Below are 22,447 nucleotides of genomic sequence, written 5' to 3' on the forward strand. Positions count from 1 at the left end.
CTTTGTTTTATTCGATGCAAATGTCTCTCTCTGTTAGCTTTTGGAAATACAGCACAACTTGGCGGTGCGATGCTGCCTACATTGTTTACTGAGGTCCAGACTTCTCCTTTTCTCAAAAGACCTATTTGACTTTTGGCAACGTGCCTCTTACACGCTGCCATTTGTCTGAGACGTCTTTTCCTGTCTTCTCCGAAATCAGGCACATGTGTGTCTGGGATGGTCATGTATTTTGTAACAGTGACTTCTAACTAGATTAAAACATTTCTTTTCAATTAAATTTATTCTTGGGCATGTCTGTTTCTTACAGTTAGTAGTGACACAGGAACACAGCCTTCTACTGAAACACAGGGGCCTCTTCTCTTGCCCCTGTGCCTCCCCGGCGCCGCCCCCCCCCTCCCCGACCCCTCCCCCACGCCTTCTCCTCTCTCAAATTCACAGAAAAGTTGCAAGTGCAGTGCAGAAGTACCAAGAACCTTTTATCTCGCCAAGCCATTAAGAATGAATTGCTGACGCTGCCCTCACACCCTCAGATACTTAATAATGTATTTCCTGCGGACAAGGATGCGCTTCCACACAGTCACAAAACCACCATCAGAATCAGGAAGTTAACATCACTATCTTACTATCAGCTAGTTTTCAGATCCCATTCACCTTTCCCCCAGTCGTCTCGATAATATCCTTTACGGCTAAGGGTCCAGTCCAGGATCTTGCATTGTATTTATCACGTCTCTTGTTATTCTCCTTTAATGAGAAACAGTTTCTCAGTTTATTTTCTTTATGATCTTGATGTTTTGAAGACTATAGTACGCTTATTTTGTAGAATGCCTCTCCATCTGAATTCAATCAAAAGAAGACATGGGTCACTTTGGGTTTGACCCATGTTTCCTTTTGATTGAATTCAAATTTTGAAACTTTAGCAGGAGTATCACGGAAGTGATGCTGCCTTCTTCTTGTTGCGTCCTATCAAGTGGTACACAACGTCAATTCGTCCCAATTTCCTGTGATGTTTTACTTTGATCACTTGGTTATGGTAGTGTCTTCCAGACTTCTCCACTGTAAAGTTACAATTTTTTTCTTTGCAATTAATAAGAATGATGTCGGGACATATTTGAGTCTACGTGAATGTTCCTTTTTTTTTTTTGTCAGACTTTTATTAGTTTATTTATGTTAAAATGAACTCATGAATTTCTTTTATTCAAAGGGTTATAAATTTGTTCTTCCATTTATTTTGAAGGTCAAAATTTTCCATTTAGGCCAGGGACACCCTTCAAGCTAGTTTCCTTGTCCTTTTAACACGTCTCCTTAATTCTTCGAGTGGTGTCTTACTTTCTATCATAAGGTGTACCTCTCTTGCCTCAGCTCTGGAAAAAACATTTCTCCAAAGAGCCTGGTTCCGTACAGGAGAGAATGGTATTTAGAGACCAGGACCTAAGTGCTAGGATACTTGTTGTGATTGGGGTGTCACTACTCCCTGGCCTCCTACTGTATACATGCACACACATACTCTGACACCTATTTCGATTTCTGTAGCTATTGAAAACCACAACTCCGTAGCTCTTTCTCTCCTCTCGTTCTCTTTCTCTCTTTTTTAAGCCTCACCAGAGGATATTTTTCCATTGATTTTTAGAGAGAGTGGAAGAGAGAGGTAAAGACAGAGAGAAACATCAATGTGAGAGAAACACATAGATTGTTGTTCTGCAGGCTGACGCTCTACCCACTGAGCCAAACCAGCTAGGTCTCTCCCCTCTCTTGGATGTGCCTACACCTTCGGGCGCTGACAAGTGCTTTGGGTTACCTGCCCGTAGGGACATTCCGCTTCCCTCATTTAATCTCTAGCACTCACATTGGGCTGTCCTTGTATTGTTACAAACACATGATTTTATATATACTAGTACCGTGGTCGGCAAACTGCGGCTCGCGAGCCACATGCGGCTCTTTGGCCCCTTGAGTGTGGCTCTTCCACAAAATACCATGGCCTGGGCGAGTCTATTTTGAAGAAGTGGCGTTAGAAGAAGTTTAAGTTTAAAAAATTTGGCTCTCAAAACAAATTTCAATCGTTGTACTGTTGATATTTGGCTCTGTTGACTAATGAGTTTGCCGACCACTGTACTAGTATATTAGAGTTAGTGGTCAGATTTCCTTACAAGTCAGTGTTTTCCATTCAAGGAGAAGGTTCTTTAAATATTGTACTTAAAAAAAAATCCATAATATAGCATTTTTCTTTATTATAAGACTTATGCTTTCCTTTAATATTTTTTTGAGAACATACCTAAACTACACATATTTAAAGTGTACAATTTGATTTGTTTTGACATGTGTATATACTTTTTAAATGATCACCATAATCAAGGTAGTGAGCACATCAATCCCACTTCACATTTCCTCCTGTGCCTTTGAAGTCGTTCCCTTTTGTTGCCCTGGCCTCCCCTTCTATCCTTGTCATATAGACCACTTCGCATTTTCTGTAGTTTCATATGAATGGAGTCAGACAGTAAGTGCTTTGCTTTATTTGGCTTCTTTCAGTCAGTGTATTTATTTTGACACTGATACATGCCATTGCGTATATGAATAGTTCATTTCTCTTTGTTGCTGAGTAGTATTCCATTGTCTTTATATAAAAAAAAATTTGTCCATTCTTTTCTGAACTGATTTTGAGATATTTCCAGTTTTTGGCTTTTTGAGGTAAAGTTTCTTGAACACATTCAAGTCTTTGTGTTGACATATGTTTCTTTTCTCTTGAGTAAATATCCAGGAGCGAAATGGCTGTATTGGATGGTAAGTGTGTGCTTACCTTTTAAAGAAACTGACAAATAGTTTTCCAACCCAATTCCATCTTATATCCTCACAAGAGTGTGTGAGAGCTGCAGTTCGTTCACATCCTCACCAATGTTTGGTATGGTCTGGGTCATATGGAAACTCTGTTTAATGTTTTGAGGGACTACCAGGATGCTTTTCACAGTGGCTGCATCATTTTACATTACCACAAGCAACGCACGAGGGTTCCATTGCTTCATATCCTCACCAACACTTGTTATTATCTGTCGTTTTTATTATAGCCATCCTACTGGGTGTGAAGTGGACTTGATTTTTGTTTCCCTAATGGCTAATGAAGTGGATAAGTATCTTTTTAAATACTTATTGGTCATTTGTATATTTTCTTTTCAGAATGTCTGTTCAGATCTTTTCTCACTTTAAAATTGGCTTTTTTTGTGTGTCTTTATTATTGAGTTGTAAGAATTTTTTAATATTCTGTATACAAATTGCTTTTCAGATATATGACTTACATAAATTTCTCCCATTCTGTGAGTTGTAATTTAAAAAGACTTATAGAATAAAACTGTTGTTTTTTTAAAAAGTATATTTTTATTGATTTCAGAGAGGAAGGAAGTGGAAAGAGAGATAGAAACATCAATGATGAGAGAGAATCATTGATTGGTTGCCTCCTGCATGCTTCCCACACTGGGGATCTACCCCACAACCTGAGCGTGTGCCCTGACTGGGAACCATGATCTCCTGGTCGATGCTTAACCACTGAGCCATGCTGGCCAGGTAAAAACTGTTTTTTTTTATATATACTAATTTAGTTCCTACTTTTGGTGTTCTCCATTTCTTTGTGAAGATTTATATTTCCATCAGATTCTATTTTTATTGTGTCTGATGGACTTCCTTTTAAACATTTCTTGTAGTCCAGGGTCTGTTTATGATCAATTATTTCAGCATTTTTATGTTTGAAAATATTTTTAATTTACTTTTGTTTTTGAAAAAAGTTTCCATGGTTATAGTATTCTAGATTGATAGGGTTATTTTCCCCATTACTTTAAAAATATTGATCTCTGCCTTTTTGCTTGCATTATTTTTGATGAGAAATCTCCTGTCATTCTCATCCTTGTTTCTCTCTATACCACAATTCTTTTTTTATCTGGCAAGTTTAAATATTTTGTTGTTATTATATTTTGATAAATTTTATTATAATGTGCCCTTGTGTACTTTTGTTTCTTGTACTTGTCGTTCATTAAGGTTGTTGAATCTTTCAGTTTATAGTTTTTGTTAAATTTTGGACTTTTGATCTTTATTTTTCAAATATTTTTTCTGGCCTCCTTTTTCCTTTGGGGTCCAATTACATGTATATTAATCCACTTGAAAATTCCCCACATTTCACTGATGTTCTTTTATTTTTTTTCCTATTAATTTTTTTCTCTCAGTGTTCCATTTTGTCCAGTTTCTATTTTTGTCACTTCACTTTTTCCTGCTTCTTTGCTTGACTGGTAATCATAGATTGAATGCCAGACTGTGAACAGTACCTTGTTGGATGTTGGATATTTCTGTGTTCCTATAAATATTCTCAAGCTTTGTTTTGAGTCACAATTAATTATTTGGAAACAATTTAATCTTTTTAGGTCTTGCTTTTAAAATTCGTTCAGTGGGATAAACTTACTGTTTAGTCTAGGGCTAATTATTCCCCACTACTGAGGCAAGATGCTTCTGAGCGCTCTGCCCAATATCTCGCGAATTACAAGGTTTTCCAGTCTTGCTGATGAAAATAGAAACTATTCAGATGGATATCACTTAAGCCTCTAACGGTTTCCTCATGTGCCTTCTCTGACCAGTACTCTGTTGAATACTCAAGGTAGACTCTGCAGATATTTAAGGTTTTCTATCTTTTCAGTCCACTTCCTTGCGACACTCTGAACTCTAGCTGCCTTGAGCTTCTTGGGTTCTCAGATCTACCTTTCATCTCAGTAAGTTCCCTGGATTTCACCAGAATGTCTCCTGGCTTGGATGCTCTTATGACAGGGAGCTGGGGCAATTATAGGGCTCACCTTGGTCTTTTCCCATTTCTTAGGGATCATTGTCCTTTGTTACGCACACAGATACACACACACTGTATTCCAGAAAGATTATAACAGTTGCATCAACACTGGAAATAAATTTGAGTGCCTATTTTCCTATGTCGTGGCAAATGCATCTGAAAACTATCAAGCATAACTTTCTTAAGTCCAGGTACAGTTTTAAACCACCATTCTTCAGTTCAAGCACTCAGAATAGATTTTGACCTATACTCTCAAAGGTACTTGAAGTTTCAGCTACCCAAAATGGTAAGTAAGGAAAGAGGCCTCTGTTAAAAAATGTTCTATTGGATCCCTTTTCTCATGACAGCGATAGACTTCTATGTTCTCGACACATTGCCTCAACCCTATTTGCTCCCTTCCCTCTTTCTCTTCCCCTCATCTCCACCAACATGTAATACATTCATACTACTCCTATTCTACACCACTTGGGAAATACTTCTGACTTTAGAAACGTACGCTTGCTCTTAGAAGGAAACAGCTCCCAAGACTCCTCCATTGGCTATGGTTGTCAGAGTCTGGCTTGGCCTGGGGCTTCCTTCTAGAGGCTGTGCTTTTCTTTTTCCTGAAACCTCGGGACTGCAAATGCTCAGCGTGGCTCAGAGGGTCCCTCATCAAGCATTCCTCAATAAAAATATATCCGCCCGATGCTTCAGGGATTCCCTCCCTTAGGTGGAACTCTTAATAGCCATTAGTCTTTGCACTGCTATGTGTCCCTATGCAAAGGGTGGAGGGTCCTGCCTGCGGATACTAAGATGATCCAGAGTTTAGACATTGTGAGTCTCTGGCAATAGAAATAAAAGGGCAGTAGTAGGTCTGTCTCTTATCCAAAGTATAATTTTTCTAATTGTCCTACCTTTCAAGAGGATTTTCTCAATCCTTTTATTCGACGCTGTTCCTTAATTTCCATCCCTTCTTTCCTTGTTCTCTCCCTTTGTGATTGAGCACACTCCCTGAGTTCAATTTTCTCTCACTCAGAAATCTGTAATTCCAACTCATTCCTGATCCACTATTCCTAAACTATGGATTTCCCCCATTTTCTAAGCAATATAACATAAAGTAGCTTAAGATAAAAACCGTTAAGAGTATTGCCAATATATTCTTTGCCCTAGTAGTGACGTGCCTTACAATTCCTAGTTATTTTGATAAGTTTCAGGATAACTTCTCTCCCAAGTAGGAACACTGTTCCAAAAGTGAAAACTGGCCATCTCCAGTTTGGCTCAGTGGATAGAGTGTCGGCCTGCAGACTGAAGGGTCCAGGTTTTGATTCCGGCCAAGAGCACATGCTCTGGTTGCGGGCTCGATCCCCAGTAGTAGGAGGTGTGCAGGAGGAAGCTGATCAATGATGCTCTCTCATCATTGATGTTCTATCTCTCTCTCCCTCTCCCTTCCTATCTGAAATCAATAAAAAAAATATTTTTTAAAAAGTGAAAATTGTATGCCTGTTTATTCAGTCTTTGAAATCAGGACAACGGGCTTATTTAAATAATTTTGGCCAGTTTTGTCAGTCTGTAGGATACTGGACTCTGAACTGATAAAATACGTGTAAAACGGTGTGATTGTGGTGCTTGAGTTTCTCTGTCTGCAGGCAGCATGAGCAGGACAGGCTAGCTGTGTTCCTTCCTTTAAATGCGTCAGCTTAATGCCATAGAGAAAGAACGATAGAGTTTTTAGGCGAAATGTAGAATAAAAGGTCTGATTGAAATGCCTGGCTTGTGTGGCTCAGCTGGTTGGGCGACATCCCATGCACTGAAAGGTCGCGGTTCAATTCTGGGTCAGGGCACATGCCCAGGTTGTGGGATAGATCCCCGGTGGGGCTGTGCAGGAGGCAACCCATCAATGTTTCTCTCTCACATTGATGTTTCTCTCTCCTTCTCCCTTCTTCTCTTTCTAAAAATCAATAAAAATATCTTTAAAAAAACAAACAAAAGAAAAATGAACCATCTTTCACCAGACAGTAAGTAAATTTAAAAAAAGAAGAAGAAAAAAAAAGCTGGAGAAGCAAATGGAAAAACTGATTCTGCATGTGGAAAAGGAAAGATTTAAGAACATGAAATATATTGTCTTCTGTGAGTATACTGAAGCAAGATCTTGGCTGCCACAAGTAGAGATGGTATTTAAAAACAAAACATGAGGAAATTATTTGATTTCTCCAGTGCCTTTCTGATTTCTTTGTTCTAGCTCTGCATGGGAAGCAAATGGACTCTGAAAGTGGTCCCAGCTTTCCTCATTCCAGCTGGACCCCTTGTCTTCGTGGTTTGCCGGGAAGCAGTGGCGAGGGAGGGAGCTCAGGTAGAAAATGTAGCGTGGCTATTCCTTTGTCACCCTTCCCACCCCTTTCTCTTCTTTTTTGGTTTTCAAAGCCTGAAATTCTCCTTTTATCAGCTTCAGACATAAAACGGTATTGACTGACTCCTTTTTCCAAAGGTGAAGCAGCATTTTCTCCCTTTTCTGACGATTTCCTACAGTTTTTATCCTACTTCATTACACATATATAGGGGTGGGCAAAAAGTAGGTTTATAGTTGTGAGTACATGAGAGTTTATTCTTGTATTATTATTTATCAGTTATTTTCCATATGAACAACTGTAAACCTACTTTTGCCCACCCCTGTGTATCCAAGGGCACGGATACTCTGCCAAGGTTCCTTTGTGAGTCTCCTCACCGGCCATCCATGGGTCTCCATGCACAGTTAGGCCAGGAATTCCCTTTGTTTTTCTCCAGTATTGACGTCCGGTTCCGGTATCACTTGCCTTCCTTTTTCTGAGTTTCTTCCCTGTTTTGCTGAAGAGCATCCTCCAATAGAATTAGGGGTTGTAAATCACGTTCCTCATTGCTCCATTGTCCCCCGGCTTCCAGGCTGCTCTTGAGAAGTCCAGAGATCGATTCCCAATTCTTTGTTTATGAGCTCCTCCACACACACACTTTCTTAGAGCTTAGCGGATTTTTAAAAATATCGAGTGTAAAAAGAAACAAGAAGAAAAATAAACCTCATGATGGTGTGCTTATGGGAGTGTACTAATATAATGGAGGTGGGCACTTCCTAGGCCTTTACACTCAACAAACATGACTTTCCCACTTCAGAAAATGTTTTGAGTTAGCGATTTGATTTGTCCTTCTTTTTGTCCTTCATTCTTTCCTTCTAGAATTGCTCTTATCTGGCTGTTGGATCTCCTGGACTAGCCCTCTAGCTTTCTCACTTTATTTTTTGCTCTACATTCTGGATTTTTACATTTGGAACTTCACATTCCAATCCTCCTACTGAACTTCAGATGATCGATTTTTAAGCATTTTGTTTTTGTTTCATGGGTCAATGACTTCTTCCTGACGTGACTATTTTTAAGTCCTTTTCATCTGGTGGGATTCCGGAGAGAAGCATCTTCCCACCTCAGGCCTCAGATGGTAGGAGGGTGGCTTCAGAAGCTATTTAGTCCAGTAGGAAGAAGAGATACTAAGAAAGCTAAGCTATAGCACTGGCCTTCTTATATCTCATTGTTTTATTCTTCCACCACGTTTGGGGTTCAGAGGTTTTCCTTTTCTTTTTTTTTTTTTTTGTTCTGCCAGACTATAGAGCTCTCTGCAGCAAATTTCAAGTCTGAAATGTTTTCTTATTTAATGTAAATGGCTCTATATATGGGCAACACTTTTCCAAAATGTTGAGGATAAATGTATCTTTTTTAGGTTTCAGCATTGATGGTTTCTTCTTTCCTCCTTTAGTACTTTTTGTTCATCTATTCTGTTTTGGGGATGGAAGCTTTAAAATCTTTATTCATGTAGCTTCCTGCCCTATTCCTCTAAGCTCTGGTTTATCTTCTGTTTCACTAATACCATTTTCAGCTTAATTTTTTATTCTGTTTACTGCTTTATCAACTGCCTTCATTTGAGTTCATGATTTAGATGTTTTTCTCTTTTGGTTAATGCAGACTCATTTCTGATATCTATTTAAAAAAACACACATATTTTATTGATTTCAGAGAGGAAGAGGGAGAGAGAGAGAGAGAGAGAGAGAGAGAGAGAGAGAGAGAAACATCAATGATGAGAGAGAATCACTGATCGGCTGCCTCCTGCATGCCCCCCACTGGAGATCGAGCCCACAACCCAGGCATGTGCCCTGACTGGGAATCAAACCATGACCTCCTGGTTCATAGGTCAATGCTCAACCACTAAGCCACACCGGCAGGGCTCATCTATTTTTTAAGTTTCCTTTTATGTAGTTCACTTATTTCTTAAGTAAATATTTGCTCTGCTTCTAGAGTATTCCCGTCTCTGGAACCGTAGTATTTTTCATTTGCCTGGTGGATTTTTCTCTGTTGCTTATCCTTAGAGGGAAAAGTCTATGCATATTCAGTGGCGGGTATTGCCCTGTGTTCTTTCAAGAGACTGAAATGAGTCACTGTTTGACTCAAGTCCCGATGAAAAGAAAAGGTTAGATTTATAGGAGATTAATTTGCAAATTGGAAACCCATCTTCCTGTGAGACCTAGAGAAGGAGCCAGCGTCAGCTGCAGGAGTAATCAGAATGAAGTTTGCCTCTCAGCCAGACTCTCTTTCGGGCATTTTGGTGTGGCACTCGGTCTTTAGCAAGGTTATTGTCACCTGGCATGGCTGCCCATATCAGAAGCCAGCTGGTAGTGCCCCCCACCCACGTGTTTTCTTGTGCAGTCATCATGACCACATGTAAATTAGAAGTAAGTGCCGCTAGAGATTACTTGCTCAGTTGGAGCCAGGAACCCTTTTAAGGAGTGAGTGTATTTTAAATGTACTCCACCTCTCCCTGGCTTTATTCCCTGCAGCCTGCAGCCTGCTGAACCAGGAGTATCAGTATGAATCTATTGGGGTCTCATTTGCTGATTTTCTGTTCTGAGCTTCACATGAAGGTGATATTGTGCCTTAGTTTTTCTGTCAACCTCCCATGTTGATTTTTTTTCTATTATAGGGGGTTTGCAACAGTAGGTTTACAGTTGTGAGTACACGAAACCGAGTTTATTCTTATATTACTATTTATTTTTGTATTATAATTTTTTTTTCATATGAATAACTAGAAACCTACTTTTGCCTAGCCCTGTGTTCCTGGAAGTTTAAGCAATAGTAGGGATTCATCTTTGGCTTCTAAGGCTGATTAAGGATATTCCCTATTCTTATTTCTTTAGTAATCTGGCACAGAGGAATGAGCCTATGTAGCTTTCTTATTTGTAAGTTGTGTTTTATATATCCATTTTGAATGGTAGGGAAGGATATTGAGGTAATTCATATCCAGTGACACTAGGGGAATGAATGAATGGGTACGTAAATAAGTGAGGGATAAAGCTCATCTTTTGCAAATGGAGGGCATTAGAGGTAGTTTTGTGGTTTCCCAAAGAATTGTATAGATTAGAAGAGATGCCTAGAATGGTACATGGAGGCAACTAGAGAAGAGAAGGGGGCAACAGGAATGAGCCAAGGGTAGCTGGGGCTAGTGGGACCCGCCCACACTGCTTTATGGTTTCCAGCTGGAACACGGTCTTGGAGCTCAAGCAAAGGAAATGGGGAGTTAGCTTGATGACAGATGGGAAGAACTTCAGGACAATCATCCAGGTACTTGGAAGAGTTCAAGAGGGGTGTATTTCTTCAAAAATTCTGTGCAACTCTGCCGTTGACAGTTTGGGGCTCTGGGAAAGCAGGGACTAGAATGTCAAAGTAAAAGCTAGAGACCAAACAGCAGTATTACTCAGGGTATTGTCTTTTTTGTCATTGTGTCTAGTTTCCCCATGATTTATTCAGTTTTGTAAATAAGTTGGGAAGTAAATAGGTTTCATAAATGTGATTTTAAGACCGCTTCCAAGAGAGAGCTGGTTATACCCTCTGAGGTAGTATTGCTTAGCTCTTGTATTTTCAGAGTTAAAAACAATACATCATTTTATAAAGGGCTCTTATAACCTTTTTTACAGGATTCAACGAAAGCCTCAAAACCAGATATGTCTTAAATGCTTGAGGGGAAGGCAGTTAATCTTCTTCCTTATTTTCTCTTTGAAGATATGAAACGAATAATCTGTTATCTCTACTATCTCAAGGACACGTAACATAAATCAAAACTAGGGACCCGTCATGAAAACTTTGTCTAGATGAGAGCAGTATGAGTGTCTGTTTCAGGGTTTGGGGGAAACAGAGAAGAGTCTGCAGGACATCTGACTTCCATCCTGCGTTCTTCAGGACTGCCTGAAAGTGGTGCTTAAAGGGATTCCAAGCACGTCCTCTTCATTGTTGTTCCCTTGAAGGGTTCGTCTATGGAAAGTGCACGGGCCCAGGAGTGGGTCCTGGGTCAGGTCTCAGCTCCTCATTTCCTGGCTGTTGTGACTCTGGGCACGTTGCACAACCTCTCAGAGCCTCAGGCCCCCCATTTGTGAAGTGTGTTAACACGGTCTGCCTCACACTGTTTGCGATATGACCCCTTCCAGTGCTCAGCCTCTAGTAGGGTGTCAGTAACCCCCACTCTCCACCTCTCCCCACTTGGTTGTCAGCAATGATGCCATGTGGCGTATTTGCCCATCAATTTCTATATCCCTTTCCATACTGCAGGCTAGGTGCCCAGGATTCACTCTTTGGGGAACTCTATGTACTCTGAATACTGGGTGGGGCATAAGTAGGTTTACAGTTGTGAGTACGAGAAACTCGGAGTTTCTTCTTGTATTATTATTTATTAATTATTGTGTTATTTTCCATATGAACAACTGTAAACCTACTCTCGCCCCACCCTGTATTGAAAATATATTAAGATTATATAGCTTAATGACAGCTTGGCAGAAATGCTATTGGGTTGAGTGCATAGTGTGAGTCCTTAAGAATGGAATCTCACCTTCCTGCTTGGTTTGGTCTTTGGTTGTCATGCTATTTATATATTCACCTGTGTACCCTATATATGATAGAGCAACGTAACAATTTATAATTTCACAAATTATAAATACGTTCAAAAGAAAAAGGAAAAATAAAAGAGTAGGGGTGGGCACAAAGTGATGCCAGCAATAAGTTCAGTACAAAATAGCGCACCATGGGGGCCCTATCATTTTCTCAGAGCAGCAGCATGAAGGAGGAAAGGCACTCCAATATATATGTGCCTTTCTCCCGGGCCGTTCAGTTAAACCCACAGTGTGATAAAACACAGGTCTGCCCTCAACCCCCAGACTGTAGCTAAGGAGAAGATCAGTGTTGTCTCAGGGCACCTATGGACTTTTGTGTTGAATATTATACCAAAACATCTCGACAGCTTTACTGCTACAGTTCTAAACAATAAAGACTAAGCGGCCCAGCCAGCATGGCTCAGTGGTTAAGCATCAACCTATGAACCAGGAGGTCACAGTTTGATTCCTGGCTGGGGCACATGCCTGGGTTGCGGGCTCAATCCTCAGTGTCAGAGTGCGGGGTATGCAGGAGGCAGCCGATCAGTGATTCTCTCTCATCATTGATGTTGCTATCTCTCCACCTCTCCCTTCGTCTCTGAAATCAATAAAAGTATATTTTTAAAAAAAAAAGAAAGAAAGAAAAGTTAAAGCGACTGAAACTATAGTGTGAAGGATAATACACAAAGACAGGATACAAATCAAAATTTAAAGTTGGTAGACATTGCTGCCAAACCTAGATTATTTCCTAGGAAAATGTCTGAGGTTCTGTGACTTGCTCAGCGTCCAGCTAATGCAGAGTAGTGCCAGTGGACTTGAGGCCAAACGACTTGGAGTAAGCGTCCAACTTCACTGTTCCTACTGCCCAAGACTTGGGTCTTGTGATCCTGCTTTGTTACTTTCAGTATTATTAAAAGTATCATTTTGTAATAGTTTATCAGAGTTCAGGTATCTTGCATGCTGGTGAAGCTAGAAAGTGTATTTACAGGCAAAAGATTCCTGAAGTCAGGCTGCGTACTTTTACTCATTATACCCTGAGTTCACTGCAAATGCTCAATAAATACATTTTGAATAAAAGAATATTGGTAGGTGCGTCCTAGCCGGTTTAGCTCAGTGCATAGACCATCAGCCTGCGGACCAAAGGGTCCTGGGTTTGATTCTGGTTAAGGGCATGTGCCTCCGTTGCAGGCTCGATCCCCAGCTGTGGTTGAGGTGCATGTGGGAGGCAACCAATAGATGTGTCGTCTCACATCTATGTTTTTCTCTCTGTCTCTACCCCTCCCCTTCCACTTTCTAAATGTCAATGGAAAAATATCCCTGGGTGAGGATTAACAAAAAACAACAAAACAAAACAAAACAAAATAAAAAGAATATGTTAGGTGGTATGGAAACAACATAAAAATGAAAAATTTTCTTAAAATTGAAACATTAAAAACATTTTTTTTTTAAATGAAAAAATTTCCCTTCTGGGCTAAATTGCAACATGGAAACAATGGCCTTAATCTTTCAACAGAATTTGGGCCATGCTTTACTGCAGGGAGTTTAACACCTTGTTGAGTTTTCTTTATAAACATATTAATAATGAAAGATTTAGTTATACTTGGTGCTTATCTAGCATCCCCTCTTTGAGGATGTCAAAGGATTTAAAAATGCACTTCTCCTCACACATGGGGAGGTCTGAGATAGGAAGCCCTCTCCACCCACCTGAGTACCTGACTCATTCCTGTGGCTGACTCCTGCGCCTGTGGGGTGCCTTCCCTTTCTTTAATCATTCCCAGGGGAAATGTAAACCTGGAACCATTCACCTTCTGTTTCCCACTGGAGTGGGAATGGTTGTTGGTCCAGTGCTGGTTCTGCCATTAATGAAACTATGATTTAGTCCCTTCTCTTCTCCAGCCTCCGATGTTTTTAATCTTCTAATGGGCAGGGGCTGATCTCTAAAACCCTTGATGGTGTATTCTCTTTGCCCTTTGTATGTAAACTCTCAGCTCTCTGTTGTAGGCCCCTCAATTGCTTTATTGGTTAAAGACAGGATGGCTTCTCACGCTGGCCCATTCTCTCCGTCTTCACAAATAGACACTGACATCCCCAAACATCTAGGGAGCCTGCAGAGTTGGATTCAAACCTGTGAAAATACATCAACTTAACACGATTTGGACGAGTGGACTGAAAGTCTTGGAGTTGAGACGTTAGATGCTCTCTCCTGGATTCCTCTGTCCGTTAAGCTGGTAGTTGGCATTTGGTCTGAGGGATTTTTGCTTCCTCCGGCAAATGGTACTTCACTCCCATGTGATATTCCTCACAGGCTAACTGGGTTTTCCTGTTCTTTTCCAGGTCCGCTGCTTCTCCTAGCATGACTGCGATCTGATCAGCAACCACGAGAATTTGACTCCTGTGTCTGGCGCCGTGGTGCTGGGGCCTGGTCACTGCCCACAACTACAGAGCCGCCATGGCTGCCGCCTCCACTGCCACCCCTCTCATTTCACAGCCCCAGGTACGTGATTCAGACCAGCACAGGTTTGAGTGAATCATCCTTTCGTTGAATATTTAAATTGAGTTTCAGAAAGTGTGTTTGACTGTGGGGATCATGTGTATCCTAATGATCCTTCGGTGGGTATTTGGATAATAGTGCTTTTGTGGCCAGGTGCTGTTTAGTTCAAGAAGCAGCTGGAACAGTGAGCAAGTGATTTTTAGTGAGCTGGTCTCTGTTTGTAGGGGCCTTGGTTTTCAGTGCTTAGGATGTTTGGCTATTACTATAGGCATCCAATTCCAAGTCAAGACAGTCAGAAGAGAATCCTGAACCCTGTTTCTTTTCCTGTCTGGGCTTTTTTAGGATTTAATGAAATATCTCAGAACAGATGTAAACTTATAGCCAGTTTTCTGAATGCTGTCTCATTGTCCTACTCCTATAATTATTACTATCATTTTGCCTTGACCTATTTTAGTAACTTTTTGAAAAGAAAATGCAATTCTAGAAACTTCTGAACAACAATAATATGAATTACTTTTTCTATCCAATGAAGGACAGTAAGCCCGGCCAGCGTGGCTCAGTGGTTGAGCATCAACCTATGAACCAGGAGGTCATGGTTCGATTCCTGGTCAGGGCATATGCCAAGGTTGCAAGCTCAATCCCCAGTGTGGGTCATGCAGGAGGCAGCCAATCAATGATTCTCTCTCATCATTGATATTTCTATCTCTCTCTCTCTTTCCCTTCCTCTCTGCAATCAATAAAATATATTTATGTACCGTATATATATATTAAGAACAGTATTAAGACAGGAACATTGTTTTTGTTCAGATTACTTCACAATCTGATCTATTCAGGTTTTAACTGGACTCTTTCAGTTTCAGCAGGCAGAGTGGCTCAATGGGGAAAGAGACTTTGGAGTCATTAGGCCTGAATTCACATACCAATTGCTAGATAAGGAGCCTGAGTCATGCTAACCTCGCTCAGCTTAATTTCTTCTCCTGTAAATACAGTTCACAGGATGGTTATATGGATTAAATGACAGAATATGTTCCAAGCACATAGTAGCTGCTCAATATATGTATTTTCTTGTCTGTTGTTCATTCATCTCCTCCTCCTTCTAAAGTATGACTTCCCATCTCATTCATGACAAGGTTAAAGAAAAAGGTACACCTTGAGAAAGAGCCATCTTGGTTGAAATTTGTCTCTTGATGATACAGAAAGTTACTCCTCACTTCTTTTTTCTGTATTATTTCAGAAACTACTACATTTTGTAAGTATTTCAAGGAGGGGTGTTTGTATGTGTAAGGGAGGGAAAGGAAGAAGGAGCTGGAGTAAGGGGCATTTGTATTTATTATGCTTTTTATTTTTAAATCCTCTAAAACACCTTGGAATTTTATGGATAAAGTCCTTGCCGGTCTTTAACATTTTAAAACTTTAGTATTACTTCCCCAGGACGCTTAGTGTTATCTCTATTAGATGTATTTCTCTTTCTGGTAAATGGATCGTTGTGTTTGTAACACTTCAATTCACTTTGGGTGTTTGGTTGCCATTCCCCTCAGCAGTGTTTTTGGTCCCTGAGAGACGTGGTCAATAGGTAAAACGATTTAGTTCCTGTTACCCGAGTTCACCATTTCAACGTGCACTGCAGCTGCTCCCACGCAATGGCTATTCTTAGCCTTCTGTGATGTTAGGCCCCAGGACAGGTTCCCCGACAAGGCATTTCAGCATCCCAGTCTTGCTTATGTCACGTGTCAGCATTTCTGACAGCATCATCTTATCTGCACACCTTCCCTCTTACACAAGCTACTATCAGCTGGTGAGTAATATAAGTATTTTTAAATGACTCATTTAATTAAAATGTTTACTACCACCCAAGGTAGAAAGAGGTCATATTTAATATAAACACTTGGGGAAACGTGTACTGTTGTAAATTCTCTTTGGGAAAATAATTTGGTATAGTCACTCTAGGGGTAATTTGACGATATGTATTAAAATTATATGCCTTTGCACATACCCTAGTCTAAGCATTGTTTTTACATTAGAAAACACATGTGAGCCCAAGGAGATGTGTTTAAAGAGATTCATTGAAGACTTAGTTGAAGGCCAAGAAAGAAAAATAATTTTCTGACTATATTATAATGGAAGGGCTTAATAAATTTAGGAAAGCTGATAATGATTTAAATACCATGCAGCAGTTAAAAATGACAAATAAACAGGGTGGGAAAAGTAGTTTTACAGTTGTGAGGACACGAAACACAGAGTTTATTCTTTATTACTATTTATTAATTATTGTATTATTTTTCATACAAACAACTATAAACCTACTCTTGCCCACCCCTATATATCTTAATACAGCGGTATCTTCTCAAGATATCTGATTGAAGGAAAAGAAAGGAAGATGCAGAATAATGCTTACAGGAAAATATAATTAAAACTGTAAAAAAAAAAAACACCACAAAACAAAACCACACACAAAAAGCTGTAAAACAAGACCATATGTTTTTAAGGATAAACATATGGTACATTAATGTAAATGCATAGCAGAATGTCTAGAACATACATTGTCAAAGGAAATGATATTGCCCCAACAAGGCAAAGATTGGATCTTGGGTGATGGAAAGTCCCCCTAAAGCTTAGCCCTACCTGAGGAAATCGTATTCTTTTGTATTTAATTTCTCTCACTAGGTAGAATTTAAATTTAATAGAACATTCTCTTTGAGAGTCACCATTGCGGGGGCGAGGGGGGGGGGGGAAGGGAAGAAATGCTGGTCTAGAAGGCTGCATAAGGCTCTCCAGCCATACTGGTGGGGCTCAGATCCCGGCAGTAGGAGTTACTCTCTCTCAGTGCCTCCATTTCCTCATCTGAAAAATGAGCATAATATTAATAAAGCCAACTTGATACAGTTGTTTAAAAGATGTGTAAAACTTAGAACAGTATCTGGTACATATTGCTCCATGCATCTCAGGATTATTATTTAACAAGCACTGTGGCAGGCCTGTGGAAGCAAGAACAAATAAGATAAACAATGCTTTTGCCCTGCTGGAGTTCAGACATGTAGTGGGAAATAGGTAAGGAAACAATAAGTTACAATGCTGTGTCACAGATGCTCTGACACAGGAAATCTGGGTGCTCCAGGAATAAAGCGGAGAACCCAGGAAAGACTTTGGAGGATCAGGGAAGGCTTCTTGAAGGAAGACCCCCCCAGGCTGGGAGCTTAGGAATGAGTATGACTTATTCTGCTAAGGATGAGGAAATGGCATGGGTGAATGTCAAGTGTCCCCAGGTGAGAGAGCACAGCATTTGCATGCCAGTTCAGGATAGTTGCAGTATGTTGGGGCATGAGGTTGTAAGGGACACGGTGGAGCCAGCTCTGCCAGCTCACAAGACCTGGTTACGTTTTCAGGAATTTATTGAGCCCATTGAGTTCACGCTTGGAATCAGCCAGGGTGGAGTATTTACATCATGGAAATTGGCAAACACGGTCCCTCCCTCCTAAGGGCCCATTGTTACGTATTTATCAGCATATTTCTGGTTGTAGAGGAGGAAGGTGGGTTAAGTTACAAGGTTGGAGAAGATTTTGCAGGGCCTTGCAAGCAAAGGAATTTGACAGGAAGGAATTTAACATTAATCTTGAAGAAGCCTGTGTAGCTTTTAAGTCTTAGACCTGGGTTCAAACCCTGACTTTTGACAATTTGGTTGAACAAGTTCATTAATTAATCTCAACCAGGATAGTGAGCCCTATTATTCTTACCATATGTTGGGAACAGCAGTAGCCTCTGATGTTTGGGGGAACTCAAGCCCACTTGGAAGGAGTCAGCTATAAACTGGGGTATTAGGTCCCAGGCAGAGGCAGCTAACTCTTCTGGAGAGATGCCAACCACTGGGTCACTTCTTTCCCAGCATCCTCTGGTCGATGATGGGCCTCCTGATTATATGGCAACTCTTCACGTGTAATTTGTGCAGTCAACTTTTAGTCCAAGACTGATTTGTCTTTGTCCCCAAGCTTGTATTGATGCCTTTTCTCCTATGATCAAGTTTTCCCCAAAGTTCAAAGAAGGTAAAAGTAATTTAAATACAGCATCTCCTTAGGCAAGGCATAACAAGCAGTTCACTCAATCAGCTTAGCCTGGTATTGTCTGGCACATCAACTTGCATTCTTTGAGAGTGAATTCAAGGACCTGTGTAAAGATAAGCCCACATTGAAGTGTGAAAGGCCTGACGATTCTTTTCAAAAATTCTTTGCTAAGGCAAAAACAACAATGCAAGAAAAAAAAAAAGAAAAAGCTTTTGGTTTTGTTTGTTACTCTATTCATTTGGTAACAAAGAGCATTTTTCTAATCAAGGCTGCCTAATACTAGATATAAACTAATTAATATGAACAAATAGCCTGTGATTGTTTCGAACAATAACAGGGAAGAAAGCTTTCATTGTCACTCCTGCTGGGATTGCTATTTAGCCAGTGAAAGATATGCCTTGTGCTTTGAAGTGGGACAAGTTTGCATTCCCTGCTTTGCTGCTGCCCAGTCTGAGATGGATTTTTGTTTTCTCATGCTCAGAGAGCACCTTGGTCTTCTGAAGCAGGATGAATAGTGAGGCGAAACTGGACTAGCAGCAGCAGGAAAGCTGTGTTTGTAGCTGATTTATAGTCCTCCTAGTCCAGACACTGATAAAGAGCTTCCTTACCCAGAGGAAGCTCCAGGGATTTGTTCGCAGACAGGAACATGCTCATTCGGTTAAATGAATGTGTTCCTACCCTGTGGATATGGTGGGGGACGGAGGGAGGACAGGACACCAAAAACTTGCCGCTCTTAATGACTATTCTGTTTCTAGAACTCTGTTTAGAACGACCTTAATTGTGGTTCATCTAGTGACTGTGGGTAGAATATGGATTAAAAGTTTCATTTTCCTTTGGAACGGAAGGGTCAATAGTTCAATATATGAATGAGGGGGTTGGCCTCTCTCAAATCTAGGACTGGTATTAGAGACCAGAAGAGTTGTTTGAAAACTTCAAAGGTATTCAGATCTCAAACCTGGGATTCCAGTAAGGAAGGATTCTCTTCTATCAGTATTTTTTTTTTTTTTTACAAGGTATTTCATTCTGTCTGTCATTGGTTAAGTGGCTATCTTGGTTTTAATCCAAGGAAACAAAGACATGTTGATTTCTCCAAGTTCCTGCCAGATTTCCTGTAGCTTTCATTAAAGACATGAATTTGAATAGATTTTCAATGTCTTATCAGATTTGCTCCCCTAGTATTTACCCAGTGCTCTGATACAATACAAATAGGCCTCTCCTTATTATCTGTTGAAAAATAGGTGTTTTTGAACATCATTATTAATAAGTAGGTTATCCTAACAAAATTCATCATATTTACAAAATCTATGTTTTAGAGGTTTTAATTCTGATATGAGAGAGTGGGTACTTGTGGATTAAAGCAGTTGAATTCCACATTAAATGGGTTGTGTTTTTTGAGATTGAAAGACTTTTTTTTTTTTAAGAACTTTGTATTATGGCAATTTTCAAACATTCACAAAGATAAAAATAATAATATAATGAAGTTCAATATAGCTATCACCTAGATTCAATACTTACTAACATTTGCCATGTTTAATTTGCTTTCTCCATTTGGTGGAGATGGAATATTTTAAAGCAAATCCTTAATATTGTGTCATCTTATCTCAACCTTTATAATCACTGTGCATCTCTGAAAAACCATTTACTTACCTAACCATTACAATACCATTATTAAGAACTCTCTAATATCATTTTGTACTCACTCATATTCAGATTTCCCCAATTGTTTTTCTAAGAAGTGTTTTGGTAGTTGGTATGTTGTATCATCCTTTAAAAACATGGATTATATTAGTTTACTCTTCTGCTTAACAATGTTCAATGATTTTTGTTAAGGTTTAAATAGCGTTTCCCCCTTTATTCTCTAAGTGTGGACATAGATTGAAATATTAACCAGAATATTTCACCACTGAAGAATAAAAAAAAGAGAGAGAGACATATACTGAAGGCTCCAAAGTAAGGGAATGATGGCAGTTGCTAAATTAAGACTCTCTAAAGTAAGGGATCACGAATATTTCATTTTTAAAAAATATATATTTTTATTGATTTCAGAGAGGAAGGGAGAGGGAGAGAGAGAGAGAAACATCAAAGATGAGAGAGAATCATTGATTGGCTGCCTCCTGCACATCCCCCTGACTGGAATCAAATCCAGGACCCATCAGTCAGCAGGCTGATGCTCTATCCACTGAGCCAAACCAGCTAGGGCTCATGAATATCTTGATAGTGCCCTCTTTTAGACTAAAGTGTGAACAATTAATTGCAGTAGGAAGTCTGTTTCCAGGGCCACACAATAAAGACATAGTATGGTCTGGTCTCATCTAACATGAAATTGAGAAAAGAGAATGCCTGGGCTTAGATCCAAGTGGCTTTGGGTCCAAGTGTAGGTTTAAATCTCATAGCTAGGAGATCTTTAAAAGTATCTCTTTTAGCTTTATTTTTTAAAATCTCTAAGATTCAAATAATACACACCGTGTTTACAAGTTTAAATGGCAAAATATGTTAAGTGCTCTGTATAGTATCCACCCCTTAATAGATACCTGGCATATGTTAGTTTGTTCCTTTCCCCCCATAATTATCCTGGGAGTTCTTTACAGGAAGAAAGTAGTTACCTCTTCACGTGGTCTGTGTGCATACTGTGCTTATGTACCACGCCAAAAGATCCATCAAAGGAAAGCCAAGTTAGATAAACACTCTACAGAAAACTCCAATGTATTGCCAGGAATAAATGCAAGTGGAGATAAACACTGAAATTTCTGACTTACTCCATCTTGAACCATGTTTCCATTAGAAGTTAAATTTGTTCTCATATTGCAATCTAAATTCATCTATGCCCTCTTCTGTGTTTATAAATTCAGATAGCGCTTGAGAGGCTATCATATTTCAGAATCCGAGGGCACATTTTGAGTTCTCTATTCTTAGGACAAAATTGTACCAGGATACCTGGGGTCAGCCACAAATGAGACCTTTCACGTTTGTTTCTCTTTCTTTCCAATGCATCCTTTCTAAATGGTTATTCCTTAATGATTAATGGAGCTACCTGTTTATCCTTCAAAGACATGTGGCCTTCTCCCTCCTCCTGCCCATTATGGTGCTGTTTGCCTGTTTTCCTTTCCCCACTCCGAACTTCTCCAGCTAGTTTTCTTTGTAGCTTCTCCGTGAATAAACACTAAGGTGGAACAACGCCCTGTTGTTTTTTGAACCAGCTGAGAAGATCATAATAATAGGGCCCAGGGGATTTGTGTCTTTTGAGAACTGTACCTTGCTGTATTAAGTCTGTCATTTACAAAAATCAACCTTCATTTGCTCTGTGATGATGCTGCCTTTCGGTAATTGCCTAGCATCACATAAAGAACTGCCCTCAAGTTACACTTACCCCATTTCATAAATGATTATCCTCGGCAGGCTCAGGCTGGGAGAGAAGGGAGAGTGGTTGATACCTGCCCTTCAGCATCAAACAAGATGTTTAAGCAAGGACCACGGAGCAGATTAGTTCTTGAAAGACTAGGCTGGCAATAAGCAATTTTCAAAGACTCAAGACCATGTTTGACAGCAAGAATGCCAGTCCTGCAGAAGAGGGGTAGGTATGGTTGTTGGTGAACTAGGTAGCTGCCTGATTTCAAAATATCTGCACTTAGAGGAATCTCCACCAGCCAGTTTAGGGAGGTTTTAGAGCCTTAGTTCAGGCCTGGAAGGAAGAGACATTCATCTGGTTTTAGGCCTGGGTCAACTTTCAGGGCTTTGCATATCTAGAACTCTGTTGAGCATTAACTTGGTTGTGGTTGACGAGGTTACTGACCCGGCAGAAACAATGGAGGGGAGGACTCCAGAAGAATCCCAGCCCGAGGGCTTCCCTCTGGCCTGCTGTATTGTGTGTGGATGACCAGTGGGAACTTAGGACTCAGCAGTCATGGTTGGGTATAGATCCTACGTCTGTGAGACGTGTCTGTGTGGAGTGGCTCAGCTGCCCATCAGCCTGCTGTCTTATTCAAGATTAGATTTGAAAAGCGGGCAACTCTGAACCTGCAGATGGGACTTCGGCTCTGTGACAGTGGAGAAAGAAGAGAGACAAAGAACAGGGAATCTGTGTAGATGATAGTCTTAGTCACACCAGGATGTCTAACTGAAATTGTGTATCAGGAATACACATTTGGTCTTATGAGAATGTTTTGCATGTTTTCCCCCTTAAAGTT

The 22,447-nt window shown here is 40.1% G+C and overlaps 1 protein-coding gene across 4 annotated transcripts in view; it reads left to right on the forward strand.

The window, feature by feature from the left end:
- The window catches only part of LPAR1 (lysophosphatidic acid receptor 1), a 118,652-nt gene that overhangs the window by 40,254 nt on the left and 55,951 nt on the right, over positions 1 to 22,447 (forward strand). For all 4 annotated transcript variants that reach the window (XM_079790978.1, XM_079790979.1, XM_079790980.1 and 1 more), the window contains exon 2: positions 14,052 to 14,211. In XM_079790978.1, coding sequence (XP_079647104.1) covers positions 14,167 to 14,211 — 45 coding nt within the window. In that variant the 5' untranslated portion in view covers positions 14,052 to 14,166. The remainder of the gene's footprint in view (positions 1 to 14,051; positions 14,212 to 22,447) is intronic.

Source organism: Cnephaeus nilssonii (assembly GCF_951640355.1).
Source record: "Cnephaeus nilssonii genome assembly, chromosome: 14".
NCBI lineage: Eukaryota > Metazoa > Chordata > Mammalia > Chiroptera > Vespertilionidae > Cnephaeus > Cnephaeus nilssonii.